Raw genomic sequence first — 14,051 nt, 5'->3', positions numbered from 1 at the left:
TCAATTTTGACCCTTCCCACTCCAGAGGTCAACTTTAGCTCCCAAAAGAATCCCATTCCCTAAGTTTGACTTCATTTTATCTATTAGAACAGGTTACAAGTCCCAAATCATAAAATGTGAAATTATTAAAATCACGTCACTTTGAGGGGTCGTAGCGCCACCCCCATTGAGACTAGGGAGTTGGTCAATAGCTCATTTGATAGGTATTTGAGAGGAGATGAAATGATCACTGAGCTCATTTTACTCAAAATTCAATATTTCAGGAGTTCTTGACGAAAAACTGATTTTGGGGGGCCTTTGATCCACGGGGAGGGGGGTTAGATCGTGGGGTAGGGGCGGGGACTTTTAGTATGCTGTTCAGCATACCACCCTAGACAATATTCACCAAAAAAACCTTTGATCGCAATAATGTTTGGGTTCACCTATTTGTTTCTACTATTTGACTGGGCTAAAAGGTAGGTACATCCTCAAAATCATAATTTTGCAACTTCTCGAAACTAAAATTGTTGAAAGCTTTTGCCTTCACTTCATTTGGGTCTGTTTATGTTGCTTTTTCAAAGTTAACAACATTTAATAATTTTAAAATTTTGAAACCAAAAAAAATCAATTTTCCCACATAATAAAAATAATTGTTTTTTCATCTATCAAAATAGAAATTTTCTAACGTTTTACCCTTGAGTTCGTTCAGATTTACCTAAATTAAACTCTAAAATTTTTAAAACCATGAAAATCAAACTCCTCTCATATAAAAACATTGCTCTTTCATTTATCAAAATACATACAAATTTTCGAAAGCTGTTTCCCTCGCTACGCTGGGGCTAATTTGTTTCTCTTTTACATTGAAAAAATTCCATGTCTGAGGAATTTTAAAATTGAGCACAGAAAACGAAATTTTTTGTACTTAGGTCACGATAGGCTATAAGAAGACCTACGTAGAATGTTAACTGGCAGAATTGTTTTCTCATCTTTCGTTTTATTCGGCGAAATTAGTATTTTTTTCTTATGTAGTTCGGCATGTTTTTGGTTTCTCCTCTTCCCCAACCTTTAGTTTCGTCCCTGCTTATCAACATTTACTGGAGCCCTCATATCGGTTCCAAACTGCTACCAATAGATTTCAGAGATTGGGTATAGTTGAATCGATTTTTAAATTTTTTATCGCTTGAATTTAGTACCTGTCTGTCTAAGAACGTGAAAAAAAAATTAAAAATGATTTTATGATTTTTCAAATCGAAATTACAAAAAGACGCGGCTAATTTCCGAATAATAAGTAAGTATTAAAAGGATAACATGTTAGGATGAATGATGAAACTTTCGTTTATTATTACGTAGGTATCATTCCTACAGATATATCACTTTCATTCCACTTATCGAGATAGATAAATCAAGAAAATCTGTAGTACCTAGAAAAATTGATATTTTTTTTCATTCATTATCTTATTGGTGGTGAAAGTATAAGGTACCTAAAATATGTTCATTTCGTACCTATCGCGAAAATTTGAAATTACATTCAATGTGAAATTTTAATAAGAAATTTAAACATTGTTTGTTCGTACTTACATACTTATTTCGATGTATGAAAGTGCGCAGTATTTATCATCGTGTTGATTTTAAAAATTGTTCGGCGTAAAATTGGCATTTATTCAGCTTCATACAAGTAGTGTTCAATATTCCGTCCAGCATGTTTATCAGCTGGAGACCATTCCTGGTATGTGCAGCTTTATGTTTACTAAACTTAGCATGGGCCAGCTCAGCTGAAATTTGGCCTCCAACTCAAGTACTCTGCAAAGAATCAACAAGAAACGAACTCGGTAACTTGAAAAACTATATGATTGCTGTGCCAAGCATTTCCGAATTCGATCGTTTCATTAAAAAAACAATGCTTTGGGTAGATAAATCTTTACTCATCAAAGCAATTTTCGAGTACGAACAGCAGGATATAAATAAAGACATAATATGGGTAACGTCAAGTCCCAGATGGGGTAAAACCATGAATTTAAATATGTTCGCATTCTATTGCGAATTGTACACTGATGACGAAGGTGCACCGCTAGATCGCGAAAAATCTCCAGCTTATCAATATTTCGTAAACGGGTCCATAGTCGAAAATGGTAAAGTTATCGACAAAACGTATCCACAACCCCCTTTGATATCATCGTACAAAGGTAACAAAGAACATCTCGCCAACTACCCCGTAATTCGACTCCATGGTGGAAAGCTAAACATGGAAACTGGTATTTCTTCAATCAGAATGCTAATACACGAAGCATATCGACTCCAGATTCCGTTGATGAAGAGATTACGCCATCTTAGTACATGTGATGGGAATCTGGGCAGTAAAAATATCACAGAAAAAAACCTCAATATTTTCGAAAAGTATTACGATTGGAATAAAATAATGGTTATGGTATCAGATGAACTTCTAATCGGGATTCAGACGCTCTGTGACATATTGAAATCTACTTATGACCGAATGGTAGTCATTGTCTTTGACGACTTCGATCATTTTATACACGCTGCCTATTTCGGAGACTCTCGTTTTCAATCTACCCCTGAAACATCAAATTTTCTAGTGCACCTCGATAAATTCCTGGTCGCAACCTTCAAAGATAATCAGTATCTTAAAAAAGCATTGATAACAGGAGTGCTGAGCATTAAAGAAGAGACCTACTTATCAGGTCTCAATTCTACCCATAAGTCGTGTGTGTTTGATTATGATAACATTTACCCCTTCTACGGTATATTTGATTGGGAATTGGAAAAGATGATGGAATTTCGCGGACTTGATACCAAACACTTTGATGTTCAGTCCAGTCTCGAATTCAATGGATTTCGATCTCTGGCAAATCTGACATCGCGTATGTTTTCAACGTATTCGGTAGCTAATTTCATAAGTTCCGCTAACCCGAGAGTTATATCTCATCAACCAACCGGATGCATCGGTAATGTACTGACTAAGATGCTGAATCGATCGCCCAAATTTAAGGTTCAAATGCTGATGTTTGTAAAAACTGTGCCTGGTACATTTGTTAGAATTCCTTACGATGGATTTCATTCGTTATTTTTAGAAGAATGCCAATTGGTAAATAAGTTGATGCATGGTGTAGAAGCTTACGATTGGCCGCGACACCGAAATATGATATTTTCACTCGTATTGAAATTCGGTCTGGCCAGTGTATCCAGAAATCAAACACGTGGCCGTGAAATAGTTGAAATAAAAATTCCAAACAGAGAAGCCATGGATTATATTCAAAGCAAAATTTTCGCATAGCGTGGTGTAAATGCTGAGATGATGGAGTCGGATAGTAGGTAAATCAGTCTTGAAGGGGTAAATGCGAGGAAACGATGATTCAACAACTTTCTGATTCAACTATAGATTTCTTCAATCGACGCCATAGACACGGGAAAATAATGGTTTTGGAGCAACCAAGACGTCGCATAACGCGAACAAACCCAAATTCTTAGTAGATCTCATTTCTCAAATAAGCGTTCCCTGCATATACGTTTATAAATTTTGTTGTTTGCTAAATACGTTTTCAAAAATTGTTCTCTCAGAACAAACCTTTGGTGATGTCTGATGTACGATATGCAAACGAACTTATCGTACGAAGATATAGCTATGGCTTTAATGGTAAGCGGTTAGATAGTTATATTGAAGACGAGGACGCTGCTCTGAGCAACACCAGAGACACGTCACTCGATTAGATGTGCATTGAATTAGGCCATCGAAACACGATTTTATTTCGTTGGATTCAAACTAAAGTGTCGAGGAAAACAGAGCTATAGAACTATGATTTTGCTGTATCTAGATACCTATTTCGTTTTTTTTTTTTCAGCTTGAAGCTTTTTTCAATTACGAGTACCTATCAAAAAAAAGAGCCATCATTTTTGGTAATTTTGGTGTTAAATTTTTTAGATGTGAATAGTGTAACAGGATCGTAGATTTTCGAAATATGTAATCCACACCAAAAATACGTAAAAAATAACCAAAAGACTGACGTGTGTAAGAAAATGCTGAATAAAAATCGTTTTCTTCGTTTTTTTTTTGCATTTATTTGTTGTCATTTTCACCATATACTTACTATAGGTACATATCTCATATTACCTGCGAATTTTTTCGTTTCAATCTGATGCATTGTGTTGGATTTCCTCAGAAGATTCATCTGAAGACGATTCAATTTTTGAATTGGCGAAAGGAATCACCTTCACGTTCGAAATTTTCTAAGCATCGGATCATTGGCATTTATGATTGTCACAATCATAAATGGTTCTCGCACACATTTTCACCAGTTGAAAAATGTATATTAAGTTAAACCATCTACAAACTCGTACAACATTCACTATAGCTACACTGTACGTCTTGATTATGGATTTTGAAAATATGTTCCATTTATAATTAATTAATTAGGTACCTATTCAAAATCAGAATTTGTGAAAATGTATGTTCTTTTTACCGGATTTTGAACTAATTCCTGGCGGATTTTCTAAACTCTGCCTTAGGTGGCCACCACTTTCTGATTTGAACGAAATCAAGCTACACTGAAATAGAATTTTCTTCTGAGATCCCCTTAGCCCAAATTTCAGAAGCTAAACATTTATTTTTTAATTTTTGACGAATTTTTCATAAAAGCTGTTTCTTGATGGCGATTTTTCAACCTTTTCTCAAATATATATCTACAGTATGACACAGAAGTAGTGCCCGGTGGCTTTTATTTCTAAGTGAAAAGAGCTAGAGAGATGAATGAAGCGGCGTTGAGTAGGGAAAAATAAGGGCTTTCAAAAGCAACCTAGAAAATTTTAAGCCCATGCACAGGGTGTCTACAAATTGAAAAACTGGTTTGGTCAAAAAATTCAAACTGGTTTTTATTGGCGCAATGTATTCTACACACCAAGGCGACAAAAACGTGATATGAATGTTTTGAAACCGGTTCGTTAATTTGCAACCGGTTAACAAAAAATACCCAAAAATTGCAGATAGAGAAAAAAGTTTGGAACAAAAGTTGTAGAGCGTGAAAAATCACACAATTCTGTCTAATCACATTTTGAAGCCTGTTCATTGGTTCGCATTTAGCAACCAGTTTTTGACAATCACCTAAAAATTGAAGATACATAGAGGGAAAATGCTTGAAACAAAAGTTGTAGAGCGTGAAAAATTGAACCATTTTTGCTGATCATATTTTGAAACCGGTTCATTAAATCACAGCAAGCTATCAAAAGTTACCTGATTGTAAGTTAATTAGCCACTTTCAAAATCCAGTCAGCAAAAATGGTTCAATTTTTCACGCTCTACAACTTGTGTTTCAAGCATTTTTCTCTATCTTCAATTTTTAGGTGATTGTCAAAAACCGGTTGCTAAACACGAACCAATGAACCGGTTTCAAAATGTGATTAGACAGAATTGTGTAATTTTTCACGCTCTGCAACTTTTGTTTCAAGCTTTTTTCTCGATCTCCCATTTTTAGGTAATTTTGATAACTGGTTGCAAATTAATGAACCGGTTTCAAAATCCGATCAGCGAAATAGCTCTTTCCACTTAGAAATGAAAGCCACCGGGCACTACTTCTGTGTCATACTAAAATCGAAATGCTTTCTTAAGCATTATGAAAAAAATTGATAGGTAGGGGATATTGAACCTCTCCTTCTTCCATTCGAATATAAAATTTGAGAAATTGTCCTGCTTTTGTATTTTTAAAAATATTTTTCAATGATGGAATGTATATATAATTTTTAAATAAAATGAACCCGATCGAATAATTACCTATTCTGTTTCAACCAACCACCCCCCCCCCACTGCTACCTCACAAACTACCAATTCTACGTCATATTATGCCCATATGAGCCTCCGAAAATAAATTTTAGCATCTTCTGTAACTTCACTTGGTAGGTAGGTAGAGGTACCCTTTTGATCGTTTGAAAAGCCTCATAATCAAAATTTCAGCTGCCCTAATTAGTTTTTTGACTACCCCCCCCCCCACCGCACATGAAGTTACACAATTTCAAGTCATTCTGAAACCTCCAGCATGATTTTCGATTTTTCCTGAATTTTAAATTTTCCTCCAAAAGGGCGTGGAAATCAATTTGGCAGCTAAAAATCGAGTTCTTGCTCATATTTCTGACCTACTTGAACGGATTTTTCACATTTGAGCTGGTTTCTAGTTGGACTTCTCAATTACGTTCTTTTGATCTCAATACTTGTTTAAATTGTTCAAAAAACTAAAATTTTTCTGTTCCCAGGGAAATTTTTGAAAGTTCAAGAATGGGCAAATATTTTGCCAAAACCAACTTCCAAATCCAAAATTAGCAATTTTTGGAAATTCTGGAGCCACCAAAGCCATTTTCAGCTGTTTCAAAATTTCCTTACAAAGCGTGGGAATTAATTTGGGCTGTTGAAAATCGGGTTGTGGCTCATTCTCAACCTATTTATAATGAACTGATCCACATTTGAGCTGATTCCTTGGAGGACACTTCGAGTGGAATTTTTGATCAGTATTTTGCAGGTACCTATCATTGAAAATGTGTTGATTAAAACAAAAACAAAAACAAAACTCAGAAATGTTCACGTGGAAATTGGCCCATGAAATTTTGGCTGTAAAGGTTTCTGATCATGCTTTTTCCAAAAATTGTAGCTTTTGTTCAAATCGAAGGTGGAAATGTCGAGAGGTTCATTTTGAGCTGCTGAAATTGATTTTGCAATTTTTGGGAAAAGTTTTGAAAATGGCAAAAATTGTGGTTTTATATCTGCTTTGATTTTTTTCAAAAAGAATAAATATATGGATTTAAAAAAAATCACAAAATTGATCTTCATTCTGAAGTTGACTCCCCCCCCCCCCCGTTATAATCAACTTCAGCTGCTGGAAATTTCATCTTATCGCGTCGAGTTGCAGCTGAATGAATTATGAGTCGAGTAGGACTGATAAATGCAAATACAAAACAAACGGTTGAACATTTTTTAAAAATAAGTCGCAAAACTGAAATTTCTATTATTTATTTATTTATTTTTAAAATCCAAAGTACATATCAAGTTCTGCTATAAATTTCCAACTATTTCCTGAAGATGACCTCCTCTTCCCCTGAATCGATTCCTTAACCTTTTTCAAGCTAGTATCAAGGCTAGCAGATGAATTTCCCAGCTGCCAAAGTGAATTAAAAATGCATTTCCAAGGTTGTTTCAAAGTAGTACCTATAAAAGCATGATGTTCAAAAGTTGCTGGAAGCTTCAAAACGAATCAAGTATGGTTGGAATCTATTTGAATTGATTTTTGTACTTAGGACGGTGTAAAAATTTCAAAAAATCATGAGAATAGGTAGGTTTTATAAATTCTAAAAATTCCAAAATTTTCATGATAAATTCGACGAAAATTCTTGAAAAATTCATGATATTAGGTATTTGTTTCAAAACTTATAAACGTGATTTAAAAATAACAACGATATTAAAATTTCTCGACTTGAAAAATTGAACTTCAATTTTGTGATTTGTGATGCTTTTATTAAAAAAATTTACTCATCACATTTTATGACAACGTTGGGTGAATTTTATCAAATTTCTTACTTATCACTCTTCAGGTGCAACAATTTTTCTACATAGGTACTTGATAATTTTAGAAATTTTTGTGATATTCCAAATTATTACGACAAATTGATGATATCTAATTAAATGTTGGCAATGTTTTTGTAAACTTTCAAATTCTCTTTCATTTTGGTGATTTTTCATCACGATTTTGAGTCATAGTAGTTAAACACCTGAAGGTTCTGAATGAATTTTAGAAGAAAATTCCACAGATTCTCTGATACATATCATTACAATTTTCCAAATTTTTCTTTATTTTTGCTGAAGAATTTTTCTCAAATTCAAAAAGTGAAACTATTAACTCCTACACTTGAATAAAAATTACTCTCTTATATTTTTTTGAATTGAAAAATTGCTCCATTTCAATTTTATTACGTTTGGAATGACAAAAAATTTCTTATGTATCGACCCAGTCTGCGATTCCTCGTGTTTTTTCATTTTTTTTTTTTTTTTTTTTTTTCTAAGAGTGAATGAGAGGGAAGAGTTTTTGGGTCTTCTACCCATTTTTTCAACCAAAATTTCAGACGAATTTCTCTGACCTATTTCCTTTCATCACGACTAACATAATTTCCTCAACAGCCAAATTTCGTCGAAAAAAAAATTCGACCGTTGGCGTAGGATGTGGGACAAAAAGTGACCTATATATTTACGTATTTGTCGTATACAAAACGATATTACACGATTACAAATGCACGAAGGCCTTTCGTTGCAATAAAATTCAGCCATTTGAAAGAAAAAAAAAGTTTCACCCGACCAGACATCCTTTCGGAACGAAACGAATAAGGTGGATACCTTTACACGATATTTCAATCGTACTCGTTCGTATATTAATTCAAACTCGCTCGTGTCAGTTACAACTACACACTCTTATATGCTACTTTATAAGCATTTAAAATGTAGTATAACCGTTTCAATTAAAACACCCACGATAATCTGATCGTATTCACGTACCCTGAACCTACCCTCCAGTCCAGTTTAGTCGCCGATCTCGTTACAAATAACTTAACAACTCCATCTAAAGTAAAAATCTTACGATTTGATAAAATCTCTATTACGAGTAGGTATGTAGATTTTATATACAGGTAATAAATTCCGCCAAACTTACCCTCACTGTTCACGAAACCACCCAACAGGCTGATAAATTGGTTAATTCGTTTTATTACGAAAAAAACGCCACTGCTTGGGTTGGCCTGGCCTGAGCTAGGCTGAGCTGCGAATATTAAACACGCGAACTATATTTTCCTATTGTAGAATTTTTTTCTGATTACATTAAGCACGATAATGAATTCTGGCACAGTTCGTTGGTTGTAAAAAAAAAAAAAAAAAAAAAAAAGAAGAAACAAAATCGTGAACGATGAGAAGAACACTATATTTTATTTACACTTGCCAACAATATGTTTACCGTCAATTTACAAGTCAATGGTCTTTTTTTTTTTTGTTAGTTATTCGATTTGCATTCGTGATTGAAATTTTTAATTACGCAGACAATTTGACGTAGCGTTATACAATGGATATGCGCGATGCTTTTATTGTTTGAATTATATTTTTGTACTCGTATATAAGGTACCTGGTATCTACCTATATCTATGTATAATAGAAGGGTACAATTAGCGACTGACTGTAGATATTGTATAGATAATTTCGATTAATGGCTCGATGTGATTTCTGTTTACGATTAGGTTTTGGAAAAGAATGACATAAGCGTATTACCGGTGCTGTCGAAATGTCAATTACATACGAAAAACGGTCTCGTCAACCAGGCCAATAATGTGAACGCTAAATATAATAGTTTCGCCGAGAATGAAGTTACACCCGAAAATAGCATTAGTTATTATGGTAATATAACCGGATGGCATAGATACGAATCGCCTGCCAGAGATGTCAATCCGTACGCGTATCCAGCGCCCGAATCGCCCATCAGGTGAGTTTGTGTACATGAATATTAGTAAATATAATTACATGTATGTAGACTGCCAGAGGAATATTTTTGTTTTGGTTATAAAAATTAAATTTTAGTATTTTTTTGTCAATGCAACAATTTAAAAAAAATTGCAATTTTTAAAAAATAATGCATTGAGGTAGGTAAATGCTTCAATCATGTTTATGGTGTAAGGGTCTTGGAGTGGACGGAGGGAGAGGCTGTGAAGGGGGATTTTTTTCATCATTTCTGAGGTGACTCATAATTTCAGAACTGATCCATATTTCCTCTCCTTCTCAGCTCATTGTGGGTCTCAAATATCCCTATTGCCTCAAGATTATCAATTTCAATTTTTTATTCAAAATAATAATTGTAAAATTTTGATGTTTTTAAAAATTTTGATATCAAAGTCAACATTGTTCTCAGAAGTTGGATTTTTCTGTAAAAATTTTCTTTTTTGAGTCCGAATAAGTCAAGGAAATGGAAGTAAAAAATTTATTTTTATAATTGTCAACAAAAAAAAAATGATAAAGTTTCCGAAAAATTGGACAACATTTAGCTGAAAATCGTATTAAAAATTATGGAAACAGTTGATAGTTTGAATTGCACGAAACATCGTAAAAACATTTTGAAAATGGCATAACTTTAAATACTCGTAGGTAGGTACTTGTGCAATAACCAACGAAAATAGTGTTGCCTAAATTTAGCTAGAACTAGGCCAAAATCAAAAATCAACAAGATTATTAACAATCACTAAAAATTGACGACATTTTTGGAAAATTTCGCTAAATGTAATAAGAATATAGCTTGAAACATTGTGAAAATACAAATATACTGAAAATGACATGAAATTTTTAAAAAGCACCAAAACCATCGAAAATTTACTGATTTTTTTGCACAATTCAGAAAAAAATTGGGTTGCTAAAATATTACAAAAATTTGTTGAAAAGGCCATACAAATATCTTGAAACCGACAAATTGTTGAAAATTACCAAAAAATGACGAAATTTCAGGAAAATATAGTCATTATGTAGTTGAAATTACATACATATATAAAAGTTGTGAATATTGAGTTCCCATTTCGAGACAGAGGCGTGACGAGGTGATGTAGCGTGGGAAAGGGGGAGAATGGAAGGCAGAGATTGAAATTTTTTCAATTTTATTCGCCAGATTTCCCCAAATTTTTATCGGAGATTCCTCCCCCCCCCCCCCCCCCAACAGAATGTTCCAGCCAATTGGCTGGATGCGATTCGAACAAATTTTTGAAAGTGGAGTTGGAAACAAAAATGTGACCCACTGAGCGATAGATACCATTCCATATGAAAAAATGGAAATGAATATCGATATCTTTTTTTTGTGGTTTTGTGTGCAATGAACCCTAAACTTTCCAACGATACTCCGGCCGGACTTTAAATGCACTCCTTTGCCCCTCCAAACCCCTTTTTCATAAACCAGACATAGATTTTTCCACCCACCAGGCTACTATAACATTGGTCAAAGCAAGGGAAAGAAAAATTAGGTATCTATAGTCTAAGCGAAGCGAGGGCGAAAGCTATGAAAAATTGATACCTAATTTGAAACACAAAACGACATTATTTCTCAACGCAAGAAGTTATTTTCGTGACTTCAACATTTTTAGCTTTCAGAAAATGATAACATTTTTTAAAAAAAGGAATAAGATCTGAGCGAAGCAAAAGCAAAATCTTTCAAAAATTCAAAATTCTTCATATTTTCAGGACAAAATTTCATGTTTTCAAAAGGAATCAATTTTGGCAAAAATTAGAGAACTTTTGACCGAAAAAAAGACTTGAAAAAACTATTTTAGCAAAAGTTGGGAATTTCTGGCAGTTTTTACTGGAATAAAGAGACCTTATTCTTATGTGAGAAGTCAATTTTTCTACTGTCCAACTTTGGTCAGAGAATTGAAAACGAGAATATCTGGCCCGAGCCAAGCGAAGACGAAAATTTTTGAAAGTTTATAGGTAATTCAAGAGCAAAACCCCCATTTTTTGGCTTACACAAATTTTTTCCAACATTCTAATATAACTCGCCCAATTCATATTCGAAAAATTACCAACTTTTCTGCAAAATTTTTCTGTCGAAAGATTGAGGGCAGGGGGCTGGGGGTTGGGACACGCCTTGGTTTGGCACGCCACTGGTTCGAGATATGATCGATTTCTATTTTCCCCCTAAACTGGACTGCAAAATTTAAATTTTTTTGGAGATTTTAGATTGACTAGAAATCGATGCGATTTTGAAAGTCACGTCTTTCGATTTCGCTCAAATTTTTTTCAGAATGTCTAACCACCGAATAAGTGAAAAACCCGCAAATAAGTTGGCCTCAGCCCCCTCAGGGATGGGTTGAGGGGGAGCTCCCAATATTTTCACATTGTCTCGAGGTACTCAACTTCAACAGCGCATACCTCCAAAGCTGCGATACTTTGATCAAAACTAATTTCACAGTTTGAAAGAATATTGCATTTTGAACTTTTTAAGTAGTTTGAAATTTTCAAAAGTTGAAAGTGGAACTTTCAAATTTGAAAGTTCCAATTTCAAAATGACGCTGTGAGTAATAGCTAGCTTTTAATGCTTTTTCGAAATATTTAATTTTCGAGATGGAATCTATCTGGGGCATGTGATATTTCAAATTGTATGTTTTTCGTGACACTGAACACGAATATGACCTCAGATTTTCTATTGGACCACATTCACGGCCCTCAACATCTCCCCAAAGGGGGGTAAAAGTCAAGAAAATGGTTTCATTCGTGTGACACTTGAAATATATGTTTTCGATATCGCTGAACACGAACATGACCTTACAAGGGAACCTCTTGAGGTGTCACACTCCGATTTGAACGGGACCACGATTTTTGGAAAGAGCATAGTCTAAAATCCCCAAAACCAAATTTTCAGCTGCCCAAGTTCATTTTTAGATTTTTGGCGAATTTTTGAAAATTCAAAATTGACCGTTTTGGCGATTTATGCTTTTTTTTAAAAGTACGTACTTGATCAGTAAAAATGGTCAAAATAAGTCCCAAAGCTAATATTAATTACCCAAATCCAAATTTCACCATTTCCAGCCATTCTGGAGCCCCCCCGCGATTTTTCAATTTCTCCAGAATTTTGAATTTGCTCCAGAAGGCGTGAATATGCAATTGGGCAGCTAAAAATCGAGTTGTGTATTATACTCGATCTGTTTAACGTGTTTATCTGTATTCGAGCAGATTCTGGGAGTGACACCTCAAGAGTGGTTTTTTGACCAGCTTTTTCAAAAATTAAAAAATCCAAAAAATCAAAAGATTCCCGTTTGTGTGGAAATTCTTGAAATTCACGCGAGTCGTTGAATTTTGTCTAAAACTAACCCTGTTTTTGACGATTTATGCTTTTTTTAGAAGTAGGCTACAACATTGATCAGTAAAAATGGTCAAAATAAGTCCCAAAACTAATATTAATTACCAATTACCCAAATCCAAATTTTACCATTTCCAGCCATTCTGGAGCCTCCAGCGCGATTTTTCAATTTCTCCAGAATTTTGAATTTGCTCCAGAAGGCGTAAATATGAAGTTAGGCGGCTAAAAATCGAAATGTATATGACATTCGACCAGTTTAACGAGTTTATCCACATTTTAGCCGATTTTGAGAATGACACCTCAAAAGTGGCTTTTTGACCAGTTTTTTTCAAAATTAAAAAATCCAAAAAATCAAAAGTTTCCTGTTTGTGTGGAAATTTTTGGAATTCACGCGAATCGCTGTATTTTGTCCAAAACTAACCTCCCAAATCAAAAGTTTACGATTTCCCGCCATTCTGGAGCCTCCAGGGCGATTTTTCAATTTCTCCAGAATTTTGAATTTGCTCCAGAAGGCGTGAATATGCAGTTGGGCAGCTAAAAATCGAGTTGTATATTACACTCGACCTGTTTAACGAGTTTATCCACATTTGAGCCGATTTTGAGAGTGACACCTCAAGAGTGGTTTTGTGAGGTGTCATTCTCGCTCCAAAACGGCTGGAAATGGTACAATTTGCGCTCCGGGAGTTAGTTCTTGAAAAAATACAGCGATTCGCACAAATTTCAAAAATTTCCTCTCAAACGGTTATCTTTTGAATTTTTGGATTTTTTTATTTTGAAAAAAGCTGGTCAAAAAACCACTCTTGAGGTGTCACTCCAAAAATCGGCTCAAATGTACGTAAACTCTTTAAAGTTTTTCAAATTGACCTCACCCATGGTCCCTAGAACCTCCCCTAATGGGTAACAGTCCAAAAAAAATGTTTCATTTGTGTTGGGGGCCGTGGATGGGATCTAATTAAAAATCTGATGTCATATTCTTGTTTATCGTCATCAAAAACATACTATATTTCATGTGTCGCACGAACAATAAAACATTTTTTTAAACTTTTACCCCTTTGGGGAGGTGCTGCAGGCCGTACATGAGGTCCAATAAAAAATCTGACGTCATATTCGTGTTCAGCGTCACCAAAAACATACAGTTTAATATATGACATGCCCCAGACTTTTTTTTTGAAAGTTTCGCCTAAATTTGGAGGATGGGGTGCTCCCCTTCAGTTAAAA

The 14,051-nt window shown here is 34.5% G+C and overlaps 1 protein-coding gene across 2 annotated transcripts in view; it reads left to right on the top strand.

The window, feature by feature from the left end:
* The window catches only part of LOC135842525 (uncharacterized), a 257,307-nt gene that overhangs the window by 216,545 nt on the left and 26,711 nt on the right, over positions 1–14,051 (top strand). For both annotated transcript variants that reach the window (XM_065360027.1, XM_065360026.1), the window contains exon 4: positions 9,244–9,485. In XM_065360027.1, coding sequence (XP_065216099.1) covers positions 9,244–9,485 — 242 coding nt within the window. The remainder of the gene's footprint in view (positions 1–9,243; positions 9,486–14,051) is intronic.

The sequence above is a fragment of the Planococcus citri genome, chromosome 4 (assembly GCF_950023065.1).
Source record: "Planococcus citri chromosome 4, ihPlaCitr1.1, whole genome shotgun sequence".
Lineage (NCBI taxonomy): Eukaryota > Metazoa > Arthropoda > Insecta > Hemiptera > Pseudococcidae > Planococcus > Planococcus citri.
This window is presented reverse-complemented; position numbering and strand designations above follow the sequence as displayed.